Source organism: Hypanus sabinus, chromosome 28 (assembly GCF_030144855.1).
Source record: "Hypanus sabinus isolate sHypSab1 chromosome 28, sHypSab1.hap1, whole genome shotgun sequence".
In the NCBI taxonomy this organism is placed as follows: domain Eukaryota; kingdom Metazoa; phylum Chordata; class Chondrichthyes; order Myliobatiformes; family Dasyatidae; genus Hypanus; species Hypanus sabinus.
The window spans coordinates 10,909,502-10,926,633 of record NC_082733.1 but is presented as its reverse complement, the minus strand read 5'-3'; the positions used below and the strand labels follow the sequence as shown (position 1 = coordinate 10,926,633).

The 17,132-nt window shown below is 44.4% G+C and overlaps 1 protein-coding gene across 2 annotated transcripts in view; it reads left to right on the top strand.

The window, feature by feature from the left end:
• The window catches only part of adamts17 (ADAM metallopeptidase with thrombospondin type 1 motif, 17), a 460,607-nt gene extending 451,272 nt beyond the window's left edge, over positions 1-9,335 (top strand). The window contains exon 23 of one of the 2 annotated variants that reach the window (XM_059952603.1): positions 5,683-9,335. In XM_059952603.1, the coding sequence (XP_059808586.1) occupies positions 5,683-5,858 (176 nt within the window). In that variant the 3' untranslated portion in view covers positions 5,859-9,335. Of the gene's footprint in view, positions 1-1,768; positions 1,939-5,682 lie in introns of those variants that run through there. The other variant, XM_059952604.1, reaches the window with a different exon arrangement.
• Positions 9,336-17,132: the final 7,797 nt, after the last annotated feature.

Here is a 17,132-nt window from a genome sequence, read left to right as displayed (position 1 = left end):
TTGGTGATTTGGGCTGTCACCCCAGTGCTACCCTTCAATAAATTATTGGCTGATTTTTTGTTTGATTTACCTCTGCACCAATTTTCTGCACTAACTCTTCAAATTTTCTAATACCCAGGGGCCTATCAATCTTGGTTTTAAATACAGACAGCAACAGGACCGCTACAGGCAATTGGCTTGAGAATTCTCAAGATTCACCACCCTCTGGGTGACAAATATGTCTTCCTATCTTAGACATTAATGATTGATGCCTTATTTTGAGATCATGACGTCTGACTCTACACACCCCAGTTGGAGGAAACATCAAATAAATTCAAATCAACTCTGTCAAGCTGTAGGAAATATTGTGCATTGTAGTGGGGTTATTTTTCACTCTTTTAGACACAAGGATGTTAGGCTGTTACCTAACCCCTCCACATAGAACAAATCATAGATTCCAATATTTTCCCTACTCCTGATGTCAGGATAACTGGTCTGTACTCCTCTATTTTCTTCCTCTCTTCTAAGTAGTGAGACAGCATTTATCATCTTCCAGTTTGGGAAAATTATTCAAGACTCTGTGGGCTATTGTGAAGATGACTACAAATGCATTCACAGTCTTCACTGACACCTGTTTCAAAGCTTAGTATTTTTCTACATTCTATTACATCCAACCTGCCTGTTCTCTTCAATTTCTAGTTCTCCAGAAGGTTTTTTTTGTGCAAACACCAAGCATTTGATTAATTGAACCTACATTTCCTTATTCCCCAGGGCAATTTCTTCTGTCACAGTCTATAACACATTAACTTTTGTAAATGTGTCCTTTTTGAATATTTACAGGAGCTTTAGTCCTCGTTCCTAAACAATTTCCTGATCTTCTTTTGCTGAAATTTTTAAACTCCCAAGATATCAGCTTCATTGCTTCTTTTCTCCTTTTTATTGTTATAAGTCTTCGCTGATCTATCGCCATTTGAAATGCCTCATGATAACCACAGATGGACCACTTTGCCTATCGGGATAGTGTGCCTTGCATGAATCTATTTGCTATAAACTATTTATTAATTCCTTAAATTCCCTATCTCCACCATGCTCCATGGAAGTATTGACAGTTCCCACCAACATTTGCTGCACTAACTCTAGCCCTGGGGTCGGCAACCCTTTTGCCTCTGTGGGCCAGATCGCATATTAATGAGTGGGCGGTGGGCCAGATAAACGCCATAAAAAACTTGAAATATGGGAATTATCCATTTAAATACATCTAGTTATGTTTTGCCTCAAAATAATGAATAATGCATGCTAGAAAATCATTTGAGCTTAAGGTTGCCTACCCCTGCTATAGCCAAATCATTCTGCTTCTTGATTTTCCAAGCCATTCTCTCTGTTGCCTTTATCCTATCCTTTAAAATCAGAGATAATCCTTTTCATTTTGCCTACGTCCTCTGAAAGTTAAATTTCCTGGCATATTTAATTCTCAACCCTAGTCACTTTACCAATCAGCCATGTACACTGGCTATTGGACCGGGGCATCTTTAATTTGCTACTAATTCATCCCGCTTCTCACAAGTCCACTCAGATAAAGAATCTTCACTTTTTTTGCCGTTATTCTCTTCTCTGAATTTTGTGGGGGTGTATTTATATTTTTTGTCCTTCCTGATAGACTCTGCTTTACCACCTAACACCATCAACTTGTGCTTCCTCCTTAACACTCTAAATTGATCCTCACCAGAATCTTGTCACCAATTATTTCATTTAAAGGTTTATTTATAGCCTCAGTTACTTCATTCTCTAGGGCCCTGGTCCCCACACCAGTTGGAAAATGCAAGGATGGAAACTTCTCAAAAACTTCTTTCTGGATTCTTTCCTGCCTGACCTGTAGTTACCTCCTTCTGGCCCTCTTGACGGGCAATTTCTGCAGCTCTGAATCAAAGGTCGTGATGAGGTCCTGCTACAAAGTTTCTAGGTAACTTTTCCCCTCTTTATTATGGTATAGTCAATGAACCTCTTCAAATCTGAGCTGAAGATCCTTCAGCTAAAGACACTTACTTGTGGTTGGATCACAAATACAGTAAAAATTCTGATGATCTGTTATCAGGCTATTCAGAAATTCCAGTGGTTCACCACATGGATCTGGCTCACTAGGTAATGTTTACTGGAATTCCTTTCCATTCACCCAGGTTCTGGCTTCCCTGTGCCTTTTACTCACCAAGACCTTGGTCCTTGTGCTTTGTTTCCACTCACTGGAGTCCTGGTTCCTGCCCTCCTCTTAACCCTCCAGGGTGCTGGTTCCTGCATTTACTCTGTTACAAAGAGTCTCAGATCCCACATTCCCTTTACATCCACCAGGGCCCCAGTTCCCAGCTCATTCTAGCACTCCATAGTCCTGGTTCCAGTGCTCCCTCGAACACACAGGGACCTCTGCTCCCATATTCCATTTCAACTGTGTAACATATGAAACAAATGGTTTAAAAGAGTGTTCTTGAGGTATTGATAGAATGTGCTGAATTATCAGTGTTTCACTGTAATCTCCAGCATAAGACCATAAGACATAGGAACAGAATTAGGCTATTCAGCCCATCAAGTCTATTCTGCCATTCCATCATGGCTGATCCTGGATCCCACTTAACCCCATACACCTGCTTTTTTGCCATACCCTGACTGATCAGGAAATATTACATTTGCCTTCTTTACCACAGACTCCTGTAAAATAGCTTTCTGGGAGTCTTGCATGAGGACTCCTAAGTCCCTCTTCACCTCTGATGTTTGAACATTCTCCCTATTTAGATAATAGTCTGCACTATTGTTCCTTTTACCAAAATGCATTATCATACATTTCCCAACACTGTATTCCATCTGCCACTTTTTTGCCCATTCTTCCAATTTGTCTAAGTCCTGCTGCAGTTGCATTGCTTCCTCAGCACTACCTACCCCTCCATCTATCTTTGTATCGTCCACAAATTTGCCACAAAACCATCAATTCCATGAGCAAATAATTGACAAACAATGTGAAAAGTAGCGGTCCCAATACTGATACCTGAGGAGCACCATTAGTCACTGGCAGCCCCCTTTATTCCCACTCACTGCCTCCTGCCTATCAGCCATTCCTCTGTCTTTCCTGTAATGTCATGTGATCTTATTTTGTTAAACAGCCTCATGTATGGCACCTTATCAAATGCCTTCTGAAAATCCTAGTAAATGACATCCACTGCCTCTCCTTTGTCCACCCTACTTGTTACCTCCTCGAAGAACTCCAACAGATTTGTCAGGCAAGATTTCTTTACAGAAATCATACTGACTTTGACTTATTTTATCATTAGTCTCCAAGCACCCTGAAACCTCATCCTTAATAATAGACTCCAACACTTTCCCAACCACTAACTGGCCTATAATTTCCTTTCTTTTGCCTTCCTCCCTTCTTAAAGAGTGGAGTGAAATTTCCAATCTTCCAGTCCTCTGGGATCATGCCAGAATCAAATGATTTTTGAAAGATCATGACCAATACATCCATGATCTCTTCAGCAACCTCTGTCAGGACTCTGAGATGTAGCCTCTGGTCCAGGTGACTTATCCACCTTAGGCCCTTTGAGTTTGCCTAGCACTTTTTCCTTTCTAATAGCAATGGCTCTCACTCCTGCTCCCTGACACTCACTGACCTCTGGCACACTGCTAGTGTCTTCCACAGTGAAGACTGAAGCAAAGTGCCCATGAAGTTCATCTGCCGTTGCTTTGTCCCCCATTATGAATTTACCAGCGTCATTTTCCAGTGTCCAATATCAATTCTCACCTCCCTTTTACTCTTCAATAAACGAATAAAACTTTTGGTACCCTGCTTTATAGTATAGGCTAGTTTGCCTTCATATTTCATCTTTTCCCTCATTATAGTTCCATCATGTCATCTGCTTTGACATGTGTGTTTGATTTTTAATTAATTGATACCTAATTAGAGTTACAGAGTTGTACAGCATGGAAACTGGCTCTTCAGCCCAAACTGACCAAGATTCCCATCTGTTAGTTCCTTTTGCCCATAATTGGTTCATATCCATCAAAGCCTTTCCTATCCATGAAGTGTCCAAGTAACTTTTAAACATTGATAATCTACCTTCTCTGACATCTCATTCCATATACTGACCACTTTCTGTGTGAAGAAGAGACCCCTCAGGTTCTGTTTAAACCTTTCCCCTCTCATACCCACACCTGATAGTTTTTGATCGCTTTCCCCCGCAAAAAAAAAGACTGTGTGCATTCATCCGATCCATGTCCCTCATCATTTGGACATGCAACATCGGTTTTGCATAAACCAGTTTTATATAATTAAATCAACTGTGTTTGTTATTAGAAGTCGGAAATGACTGCTGATGAGAGAGTGAGATGCATCCCATGTACCTGAAATATTTTTAAGCTGTGGGGTAGAAATCTCATGAAGTGGGCTTTTGTGTAGCTCTGAGACCCATCGGGGTACAACTGCTGCAGTCTGCCCAGGGCCAGGGCTTCTTCTCTTCCAGCCATGCTGTAAAATTGCAGCTTACTGCTGACTGGAAGCTGGTGGATTTACCATTGGGCAAAAATAAAATTAGTCAAAATGAATCAGTACAAAACAGGAACTGGCACTTTGGCCCACAGTATTGTGCCAAACTAATTGAGCTAATGATACCTAATCCCTTCTGCCTACACATGGCCCACACCACTCCACTCTCTGCATATTCGTGTTGTTAAGAAACTCTTAAACACCTCTGCAGTATCTGCCTTCACCCCACACCTGTCAGTGCATTCTAGACACGCACCACCATCTGTACAAAACACTTGCCCCAAACTTAGTTCCTCTCACCTTAAATACATGCCTTCTAGTATTAGACATTTCAATCCTGGGGAAAAGATACCGGTTGTCTCTCAGTCTGTGCCGTTCAGAGAATAGGTCCAACTTCTCCTTATAAAGCTGCAACATAACTTCTTGACTCTTGAACTCAGTGCACAGATAATAAAAATTAACATGCCCGACTCCTCCTTTCCCACTCTGTCAACTCGCATAGCCACTTTCAGGGATGGTCTTAGACCCCAAATCCCGAATCCATGGAAAAAGTGAAGACTATCTGTATAGTTTGAGTCTATTCATAACTTTAGAAGCTGGAGATGAGACCAATTAAGATGTTGAGAATAAATCAAATGAAGTCTTTGAGGCATGGTGCGGGCTCAAAAAGAGGGCGGGGTCAGACAGAGCAAAGTTCCTGAAGAACGAGGGGCACACTGAGGGCAGAACAGTGGCACAATGGGTAGAGTGCCATCTCACATCTCCATCAACCCACATTTGTTTCTGATCTCCAGTACCATCTTTGTGGAGTTTTCATGCTCTCCCTAAGTCCACAGGGGTTTCCTTCAGGCACTCTTGTTTCCTCTTGCATCCAGGCTGGTGAGGGGAGAATCAGGGAGGTGTCGGGCACATACGAGAGCAAAGGCCACAGGAAGTGTGAAGAACTGGGACTAATGGGAACACACTGAGAGCCAGCAAAGATTTGATGGGCCGAATGCATGGATGGAGTCAGGAGTGGAACTCCTGACTCCATCAGCCCATTGATGCTGGTATCTGTTGGGTCTGAGAGTGCATTTCTGTTGGGTCAAAGGAATTGAGGTTCTCCATATTGCAGGGTTTGGTGAAGCTGGAGACTGTAACCTATTAAGTACCTTCTGTAACACTTTGCCTTAACCTGCCAGCTGCCCTCACATTCAAGTGCCTGGGAGACGACTGGGCAGTGTACTGCAGGGTCATCCGGGAGAAGAGCCTGTGTCAGGACCCACGATGGTATCGGCGCTGCTGCCACTCCTGCAGAGACTTCTACTCAAACAAGCTGCACCACGGCCCCGAATCGCAGATCTTATTGCAACAGTGAGATAATTTAAGAACAGTTTTTTCTCCGTCTCATCCTGAACAGAATTGGGGGATGCACGGTTTTCAAAACTGGAAGAGAACAGTGCTTAGGAAGCTGCAGACTCCACAGCATCCTTGCCCCCACCTTGTAGATTTGGAGTATGCTGCACAAGCTGCTGTTACAGTGTTGGAAGCTGAGCCAGTGACCTACCCGAGGAGCCATGTCAGTGGGTTCTGCACCTGTCTATCACTGCAGCATCAGCTGCATGGCTTTAACTAGTGAGAGAAATAAGCTTAAACAGTAACTCCTTTTTCACTAATGAGAAATGATGCTTATTGCCTCTTGCTGCATTTTTGTAGAGTTAATATCGTGCACTTGAACTGTCGCCAGCAAATGATAGCGCTGGAAGATTCAGCCCTTCAATGCACCTTCAGGAGGAAATGTGCTCAGAATCTCAATCCACTGTTTGTTTCCCCTCTCATAGTTCTGGAAAACATGAATAATGTATTAAAAAGCCTTGGCATCCAGACTATCGATCAAACCACTTGCTTCAAGAGAATTTGCAACTTGATAACTTCATTTATAGCGATAAGTATTTACAGTCTGTAGCAATACAAAGGCAAACTTGAATGATTCTCTTTAACCTTTCCATGACTGTTCTGCTTTTAGGCCAGCCCACCCTCCTTGAATTACAGCATGAGTCCTGACTGTTAGTTCATGGATCCCAGAGCAGGATAGGCCACAGCCTCTGTGTGCACAGTTTACACTCTGCTGGTGATTAGGAGCAACTGCCTGTGAATTGCTGACTTCTAGTAGCAATCGGAATCAACATTGCTTCCTTTTTTGTTCTGTGCTGTGGTGGATGTACTGGGCTGTATGAGCCTATCAACTTACCATTCTGGTGCCTAATGCTCCTGCTTGCATTGGAGGCCAGTGCCTTTAGATGTAAGCTGATGTTCCCCACTGCCACCCCTTTACGACTTAATGGTGAGGAAGATGAATCAGCACAGCAATGAACCGATGTGTCTGGTCTGATTTACTCTCCCTGCTGAAAGCAGCCGTGTCTGTACCATAACACCACAAGACCATAAGACATAGGAGCAGAATTAGGCCATTCAGCCCATTGAGTCTGCTCTGTCATTCTACCAAGGGTAATTTGTTATTCCTCTCAACATTCTTCTGCCTTCTCCCCATAACCTTTGACCCCATCTAATCAAGAACCCATCAACTTCCACTTTAAGTATGCCCAGTCATGTATAGACTCTATGGCCATCAGTGGCAATAAATTCCATAGATTCACTACCCTCTAAAGAAATTCCTCTTCATTTCTGTTTTAAAGAAACATCCTTCTGTTCTGAGACTGTGCCCTCTGGTCCTAGACTCCCTGACTATGGGACTCTCTCCACACCCACTCTTATCAATATTCGATCGGTTTCAATGAAATTCCGCTCATTCTTCTCAGCTGCAGCGAGTACAAGCCCACAGCCATCAAATGCTCCGCATACCAATTCCTTTGGTTCTGGTGCAGATCTCTCCCTCTGTGTGGGCCAGCACAGCAGGTCACTGACTGCCAGGCACATATTGCTCCAGAACAGCGCTGCCTAGGATTCCAAAAACTGGACACCAATACTGCATTGCTGGAATGGTTGTCCCTTAAACTATACTCTATACTAACTGGTCTTATGGAGCTCCAAGGGAGCTTGGTCAACAATAAATCTGGTTATATTTCAGATGTTGGCTTTTAAAGAGCTGCAATCCAGCACTGAGGTGTTGATATTATGAGCCGAAGCTTTCTCTCATGATTCACAATTGGACAGGGGAGACGTTTAGACAGCATTTAACCTCCTTAGCTTCCTCATCCCTTGGTGGGTGTGCTGTACATACCTCATGCCACTGCACATAACTCTGGCATGGACTGTCGACTGTTGAATAAACCTGGGGTGTGGACTCTGCAAAATGCTTGTGTCTCAGAGGTATTGGTCTAAGTCCTGAGCATAGCCTTTCCCCCTGCTGATTGAAGACTAAAAGTTATTTTGCTCAACAACTAAGCAAAATCAGTGTTAAAAATCAGCTTAACCTAAAGTGGATCAATGCTACACACATTTCAGATCTTCTCTTATGCTCGTACCTTAATACTGGCACAAAGCTCCCCCAAGCCACTGTAACAATAGAGCAAGACATAGAAATTAATCCCCTGTATCATATTTAACCTTGTTGATCTGAAAACCACTTCTCTTTTAGCCTCAAACCAGCCAGCTTTGCTAATGTAGTATTCCCTGAAACTGTGCTACTTGGAGATATAGCACCCAAACTTGTTCTGACTGAAATCTGTGACTTCCTGAAGCCTCAGACACAGGCCTGGACCGCTTGCCCGTGAAGTCAGGTACTTGCTCAGATTCGCACTGCAGACAGCTCTGAAGTGCATGGTCACACACTTACACGTTGTACAGAGCTACTCAACCCACAGGGGTACTCAATACGCAGATGAACATACCCGGCATCACTCTCCTCGCAGGCACATACATTGACTCACACACTTGCAGACTCGCATACAACATATATACTACTCAGACGCGTACACACACTCATGCAAACACCAACTCTCACACAACACATACATCGACGCTGACACATGCATTTACACGGATCAATGCCTGTGCATACACCACAGTTCTACAACTATAAATATTCTTATATCCAACCCAGCCGAAGCCTCGACTTTTAGCTGTGGTTTTTTTTATATTTGTTTGATTTATTTAAGATAAAGAGGGTAAATTTTCCATTTCCACTTTCCCGGCACTGACTCACCACATCAAGAGTTTATATTGGGAAGGGCTACCATAAGCAGCCAATCACAGAAGCTAGCAAACTTCCAGCAAGTGAAAACCTGTCTCTCGGGCTCCTTTGCTTAAGAATTCACACCTTACACAACACTATGAAAACCAGACATGGATGCCCTCTGTATCTCTGGCTCAGCTTAGCCACTGAGTCTACCTTAAGTCTGTTAAGTATCAGTGGTGAAAAGGTTATTCTCTTTCTTTGTGTGGCAGAGCTTGCAAGCTGCAACATTATTTGCTGTTTATTTTAATGGTGCTATTTTTTGCAACAATGATTTGTTTTATTTCAGTCTTACACAGTAGGCAATGTATAATTGTACTGTTAAATATTAATTGCACAATTGACTGCCACTATATTCCACATGGTGCTATCTTATTAGAACAATAATCTCTGTCAGAAGGTGTTTGTATTAGCATAATGTGATACTGAGATATATTCATTATGTCTAGTTGTTTATTGCAGAGTGAAATGTTACGTTGGCAGTTTTGCCAACACAGGTACTGTATCAATGACCTACAGTGTATTTATGGATTTCATGAGGCAGAGAATATTGAAAATGCTTGAGAAATTGTAACAAGACTAATGATCTTGGGCAACCTTCCTCCCGTTAATGGAAGAGTATTTTGCAAAACATTTCATATTAAATTTATTTTCATCAAATGAATAGTTGGGTTGTGTTTTAATTGGCTGAATGGAACTTCTCTCTTTTCATTATGGTTTGAGGGAGCAATTATAGGAACTGATAAGATGTAAAATAAACCATGGGCAATATTCTTGAGGCTCCTGATTGGCAGATGAAAGAAAAATAATGAAATATGAATCATAGTGGTAGTCTCTTTCAATGCAAACTTTGTCAGACAGCAGAAAGAAATCCCAGTGATGGAGAGCTTTGGGGGCCAAAGGACTAACTAATCTGTTCCTCTCAGATTTGTTACCCTCGCCACATATCACACCTCAGGTTAATCAAGGTCCAATTTAAGATTGTTTGTGCCCACAGCTAATTTAATCTTCACTTAATGGATCCTCCATCATTGACATACCCTTTGCAATATTGCATTCACAGATTTCTTTATTCCTGTTTAAATTTATCTTGTTATTTTTCTTTTCTGAGCAAGATGCAATATCTTTCCACATTCTACGTCATCTCAAGAGCAGCATTCATGTGACCTTTAATCTTTTATCCAGTGAGTGAATACCTAATGATTGTAATAACAACCACACTCCATCGATCTTCTTATTGAATCTGCTTGCTTGTTTTAGTACAGATCTACTGTGGCTGCATCACCATCTGTTATGGGGGGAAGGGGGCTACTGCACAGAATCTAAATAAGCTGCAGAGAATTGTAAACATAATCTGCTCCACCATGGATGCTAGACTCTGTAATATCTTCAAGGAACAATGACTCAAAAAGGAGACGTCCATCATTAAGGACCCCCATCACCCAGGACATGCCCTCTTCTCATTGCTACCATCAGGAAGAAGGTACAGGAGGCAACAGCTTCTCAATGATTCAGGAACAGTTTCTTACCCTCTGCCATCTGATTTCTGAATGGACATTGAACCCATGAACACTATCTTAATACTTTTATTTTTGCACTACTTATTTAATTTAGCTATTTAATATGTAACACTGTAAGGTTTCACTGCTAAGGCTAATGTAATGGCTTCTACGCAGTTCCACTGTTAAGGTCATGGTTTCTCTGTAACAGCAATGTTCGGGTTACGACAGGAGATAACGGGACTTTGGAATGCAGGGGCTATCCAATGGGAGAAATGTTGTTCTTTCTTGTGTGTCTGGGAGCCGAGTTTTTTGTGGTTTTTCGCCGGTTGTGATGGAGAGGGAGGATGCGAATGGAGAGAGTCGGAAGATGATCGGACAAAGTGGACTGGGAGTGAGGGTCTGAGGGCCAGCTACGCTTGGAGGTTGACAGGAGCAAATGAATGAACAGTGAGCTCCAATGATGCGCAATAAACTTTTTCCTTAAAATGGGCTCTTTTTCTTTTCATTTTCTTTACTAACCCTTTATTCAGATTAAGATTTATAAAGTTCAATCATTTAATTGCATATGATGTACTGTCTAATATTTTGTATCCAGGCAACATATCACACAGCATCCACACAAACGAGATTTCTCAGTTTAGCAGGGGCAATGGGTCTCTATCAGGGATCCAGCAATGTCTTCCCCTTGTTTACTCAGTATCTGGGATAGGTGCTTGATGAAGCAGTCTCCCAATCTACATTGGCTAATTATCCCTAATAAGTCTGTGACCTTTCTGAAAGGGAGTAAATCCTATCTGCAAGAATCTTCTCCAATAATTACTGCTGATGTAAGGCTTCACTGTCCTATCATTTCTTGGATTACCCCATTTGCCTTTCTTAAATAAATGAACAAGACTATATATTTTTCCAATCTTCTAGGACCTTGCCTATGGCTTAAGAGGTACAAAGTTCTCTACCAGGGACTCGACAATGTCTTCCCTTTCTACCCTCAGTATCTGGGAAAGATTCCAACAGCCCTGATTATTTATTCGCCTTCGTTTTTGATTATTTGACCTTAATGATTGGCAATAACACCTCCTCCTAAATTTCCATCAACACAAATGCATCACAAGGCTATGTGCTTAGCTCCCTGCTCTACTCGTTTTATACTTATAACTGTGAAGCTAAGCACAGTCCAATGCCATGTTTGAATTTGCTGACAACATCACTGTCATTGGCCAAATCAAAGATAGTGACAAATTGGCATAAAAGGAGGGAGATTCAAAATCTGGCTGAGTGGTGCCACAGCTCAATATCAGCAAGATCAAGGAAATGGTTATTGACTTCAGGAGAAGGAATCTGGAAACCCATGAGCCTGTTCTCACTGGGGGGATCAGAGATTTTGAGGGTCAGCAACTTTAAATTCCTCAGTGGTATCATTCCAGACAATCTGTCCTGGATCTAGCAAGTGCATAAGTGCCATTATGAAAGCCCAATCCATCACAGGTAAATTCTTCCCCACCATTGAGCACATCTACATGGACCGTTGTCATAGGAAAGCAGCATCCATCATCAAGGACCCCACCATGGACTTCAGAAAAAGGGGCAGGAGCCTCAGGACCCACACCACCAGGTTCAGACACAGTTACTACCCCTCAACCATCAGACTCTTGAACCAGAGGAGATAACTTCACTTGTCCCATCACCAAACTCAACCAATGCAGTCACTGTCAAAGACTCTTCATCTTAAATTTCTTCATCTTGATATTTACTGCTTATTTTATTATTATTATCATTTCAGTTTGTTGTCTTTTGCACATTGATTGTTCATCCTGCTGGAAACAGTCTTTCATTGATTCTATCGTGTTTCTTATACTTACTATGAATGCCCACAAGAAAGTGAATCTCAGGGTTGTATATGGTGATATATATGTACTTTGATAATAAATTTACTATGAGCTTTAATGTTTTTTTAGAAACACAACAGTTCCTCCATCTTAATATCAACATAGGCTAGATTATCAGCATGCCCCTCCCTGGTCCCACGATCATTCACATCCATCTCCTTGGTGAATACCTAGTCAAAGCGCTCATCAGATATCCAATTTCTCTGACTCCAGACATAACTTCCTTTCTTTGTCTTCTAGCTGCCCTCTTGATTCAAATATACATATAAAACTCCTTGTCATAGAGTTTGCAGGCTTGCCTGCCTCAATGACCTGGAGAGCTATGTTGGCTGGAGTCAGGGTTTTATGCTTTGGCTCTTGGTAGGGTCACCCATGCCAAAAAAGTCAAAGGGCAGAGGCCAGACAAAGACTGGTCCACTGGTCATCCAGGTTCTGGGGTTCAGCTCAGAACTAACAACCCTGACTGGTCGAACAAAATTGTCATAGAAACAGCAATGAAGAATCTTTCCACATCTGAGTGTGACAGTATTTCTGTCTCCACCCAGGACTTGCATGACTGACAGTAGTGAAAACTGAGAGGAAGCTACTGACACGATGAAGGAAGCCCTGAACACCACCGGAGATGAAGGACATTTATCGTTGTCCTAAATGCCTGTGACATAACGGGCAGGGGGAGGAGGAAGGAGAACACACAGAATGGGTCAGGTTTACAGACAACTTATGCCCCCTTTTTTCGCATCTTCTGCTTTATTTCAAGTGACTTTGTAGACACTAGAAAGACAGATTCCAGTCCAGCATTGGGAATCACGTAGTTATTACGTCACCACCACTCCATCATGTTGCAGATTTATAGCTTTTCTTCTCCGAGTATTGTAATGGCATGAGGAAAAGTCAACGATAATAACACGTGGACGTTACACCTTGCCTCATCTCCCACAATGCTACTGGAAGTATCTCTGAGCAAATTTTGCATTCTGTATCAAGAGCGCTGATGCATCAAGATCTCTAACTACAGTGAAAGTCCCAAGGATTTCTGATAGAGTGGTTTATGGTGCCTCCACATCATTACAAAGCCTGGCTGAGTATGACGATAGTCCTACAAGGTGTCAGAAGGTTGAGGAGTGTTGAGATGGGATCTAGCTGTGTCAGCTAGAGCTGGACTTCCCCACCTCTCAACTCTCCCCGTTTGCACTTCGTCACATTGTCACTCAGCGCTTACACCATACTGTTGGCACAGGGAAGCACTCCAAATAAATGGTTAATGCCTCGCACATTTCATCACACTCTGCCAGTTTGTCAATAAGTGCAGCCCGAGCCTGGCCTGCTTTTTCCCCTTGTGCTTCTTTTCGTGTAATTTCACCAGCTGGCATTGTCACAGTTTCTATTTAGTGAAGTTCCCAATTTGCCCAACGAATGGGCAAATCCCCAATTCCCACTGTATCCCCTCATTTGATGCACTCCACATTGCCAGAGTAAGTCTGCTCCCTATAAAAGCATAGTGGGGTTTGCTCCAGGAAAAACACAATAATTCAGGGGGTTAGGCAAATAATGGCATTTTATCAACAAGTCCTTGGCGTGGCTGCACCTGGTGCACACTTCACTCTCAAGCAGCAGAAAAAACTGAGTACTTAGATACGAAAGTCAGCATAGGAAATGGGGAGGGAACAGGAGTAAGAGAGTTAAACTCGACCATATTAAATGGAAGAGCAGGCCTAAATGTCAGACAGCTTACTCTTGCTCCTATCTGTGTCCGGAGTTTATTTAAAGAAAGTGGGCGCACAATAGAAGAGATTTAGTGTTCATGTCAGGTAGAGAAGAGCAGTGATGGAGCAGATTGGCTGGGCCTTTGTTCGGGTAGTCTGTGGACAGCAGATGTGGAGAATTAGAGGCTGTTGAAGAGGAGGAAAGTGCCCAAAATATAGGCATTGAGGGGACACCACCTCAATGTAATGTTTAATTATCAATAATTATGTCCTAAAGATCCTAGCGGCTGTTCTGGTAATGTAGCAGTAGAAGTCGGTCTATGAGAGTATGACTTTATTCATAGAAACATTGAAAATCTACAGCACATTATAGGCCCTTCGGCCCACAATGTTGTGCTGACCATGTAACCTACTCTAGAAGCTGCCTAGGATTTCCCTACCACATAGCCCTCTATTTTTCTAAGCTCCATGTACCTATCTAAGAGTCTCTTAAAAGACCCTATCATATCTGCAAATTGTATCCATATCATCTGAATCAGAGGAAACTACTTGCCCTCTGATACTGTGCTAGCTCATTGAAGTGACAGTCATTCTAATTCTCTAATCCTGTGGTTCCCTCACTTTTAACCTACTCTCTTTCAAAGTTATTTACCAAATCCACAAAGTATGCAAGTGAAAATAAACCTTTGCCACTCGCTGACATTTGCAAGTGCCCATGATGATGACCCATGGTTTCTGATCCACTTGCCAGAGAGAATCGTTCCCTTCTGTAAATGCCTTATTATGAAAGCCGTATAACGTCCTGTCTTTGGCTTCGAGATGACTCCATTATAAAATTCTGACGTGATCCTGTTTTTGTATTTTATCCATTCATTTGCAAACCTAAGGCATGAAAACATAACAACTGCAGGGGACAAGAACCTGATATAAATGGAAAATGCCGGAAACACTTTTACAGCCGTGATTCTTGCCTTTCTCTCTGGTTTTGCTCACCTTGAATATTTTCTCTCCAGTACCCGTGCAGTAACAGTCGCCTCCTTTTCTACCCCTGACCAAGCAGGTCAAGAACAGCAAACACAAGCGATTCTGCAGTTGCTGGAACTCCAGGGCAGCACACTCAAAACACCGAGGGAGCTTAGCAAGTCGGGCAGCATAGATAGAGAGACATAAACAGTCAACATTTCATTTTGAGACCCTTCATCAGGACTGGAGAGGTAGGTGGAAGAAACCAGAAGCCAGAATAAGATAGAGGGGGAGGGGAAGAAGTACAAGCTTGCAGGTGACACGTGAGGGGAGAGGTGTGTGAGTGGTGGAGGGAGGGATAAAGAGAGAAGCTGGGAGGTGACAGGTGAGGGGAGAGGAGTGTGGGTGGTGGAGGGAGGGATAAAGAGAGAAGCTGGGAGGTGACAGGTGAGGGGAGAGGAGTGTGGGTGGTGGAGGGAGGAATATAGGGAGAAGCTGGGAGGTGATAGGTGAGGGGAGAGGTGTGTGGGTGGTGGAGGGAGGAATATAGGGAGAAGCTGGGAGGTGATAGGTGAGGGGAGAGGTGTGTGAGTGGTGGAGGGAGGGATAAAGAGAGAAGCTGGGAGGTGATAGGTGAGGGGAGAGGTGTGTGGGTGGTGGAGGGAGGAATATAGGGAGAAGCTGGGAGGTGACAGGTGAGGGGAGAGGTGTGTGGGTGGTGGAGGGAGGAATATAGGGAGAAGCTGGGAGGTGACAGGTGAGGGGAGAGGTGTGTGGGTGGTGGAGGGAGGAATATAGGGAGAAGCTGGGAGGTGATAGGTGAGGGGAGAGGTGTGTGGGTGGTGGAGGGAGGAATATAGGGAGAAGCTGAGAGGTGATAGGTGAGGGGAGAGGTGTGTGGGTGGTGGAGGGAGGAATATAGGGAGAAGCTGGGAGGTGACAGGTGAGGGGAGAGGTGTGTGGGTGGTGGAGGGAGGAATATAGGGAGAAGCTGGGAGGTGACAGGTGAGGGGAGAGGTGTGTGGGTGGTGGAGGGAGGAATATAGGGAGAAGCTGGGAGGTGACAGGTGAGGGGAGAGGTGTGTGGGTGGTGGAGGGAGGAATATAGGGAGAAGCTGGGAGGTGATAGGTGAGGGGAGAGGTGTGTGGGTGGTGGAGGGAGGAATATAGGGAGAAGCTGGGAGGTGATAGGTGAGGGGAGAGGTGTGTGGGTGGTGGAGGGAGGAATATAGGGAGAAGCTGGGAGGTGATAGGTGAGGGGAGAGGTGTGTAGGTGGTGGGGGGAGGAATATAGGGAGAAGCTGGGAGGTGATAGGTGAGGGGAGAGGTGTGTGGGTGGTGGAGGGAGGGATATAGGGAGAAGTTGGGAGGTGATAGGTGAGGGGAGAGGAGTGTGGGTGGTGGAGGAGGGATATAGGGAGAAGTTGGGAGGTGATAGGTGAGGGGAGAGGAGTGTGGGTGGTGGAGGGAGGGATAAAGAGAGAAGCTGGGAGGTGATAGGTGAGGGGAGAGGTGTGTGGGTGGTGGAGGAGGGATAAAGAGAGAAGCTGGGAGGTGATAGGTGAGGGGAGAGGTGTGTGGGTGGTGGGGGGAGGAATATAGGGAGAAGCTGGGAGGTGATAGGTGAGGGGAGAGGAGTGTGAGTGGTGGAGGGAGGGATAAAGAGAGAAGCTGAGAGGTGAAAGGTGAGGGGAGAGGTGTGTGGGTGGTGGAGGGAGGAATATAGGGAGAAGCTGGGAGGTGATAGGTGAGGGGAGAGGTGTGTGGGTGGTGGAGGGAGGAATATAGGGAGAAGCTGAGAGGTGATAGGTGAGGGGAGAGGTGTGTGGGTGGTGGAGGGAGGAATATAGGGAGAAGCTGGGAGGTGACAGGTGAGGGGAGAGGTGTGTGGGTGGTGGAGGGAGGAATATAGGGAGAAGCTGGGAGGTGACAGGTGAGGGGAGAGGTGTGTGGGTGGTGGAGGGAGGAATATAGGGAGAAGCTGGGAGGTGATAGGTGAGGGGAGAGGTGTGTGGGTGGTGGAGGGAGGAATATAGGGAGAAGCTGGGAGGTGACAGGTGAGGGGAGAGGTGTGTGGGTGGTGGAGGGAGGAATATAGGGAGAAGCTGGGAGGTGATAGGTGAGGGGAGAGGTGTGTGGGTGGTGGAGGGAGGAATATAGGGAGAAGCTGAGAGGTGATAGGTGAGGGGAGAGGTGTGTGGGTGGTGGAGGGAGGAATATAGGGAGAAGCTGGGAGGTGATAGGTGAGGGGAGAGGTGTGTGGGTGGTGGAGGGAGGAATATAGGGAGAAGCTGAGAGGTGACAGGTGAGGGGAGAGGTGTCTGGGTGGTGGAGGGAGGAATATACGGAGAAGCTGGGAGGTGATAGGTGAGGGGAGAGGTGTGTGGGTGGTGGAGGGAGGAA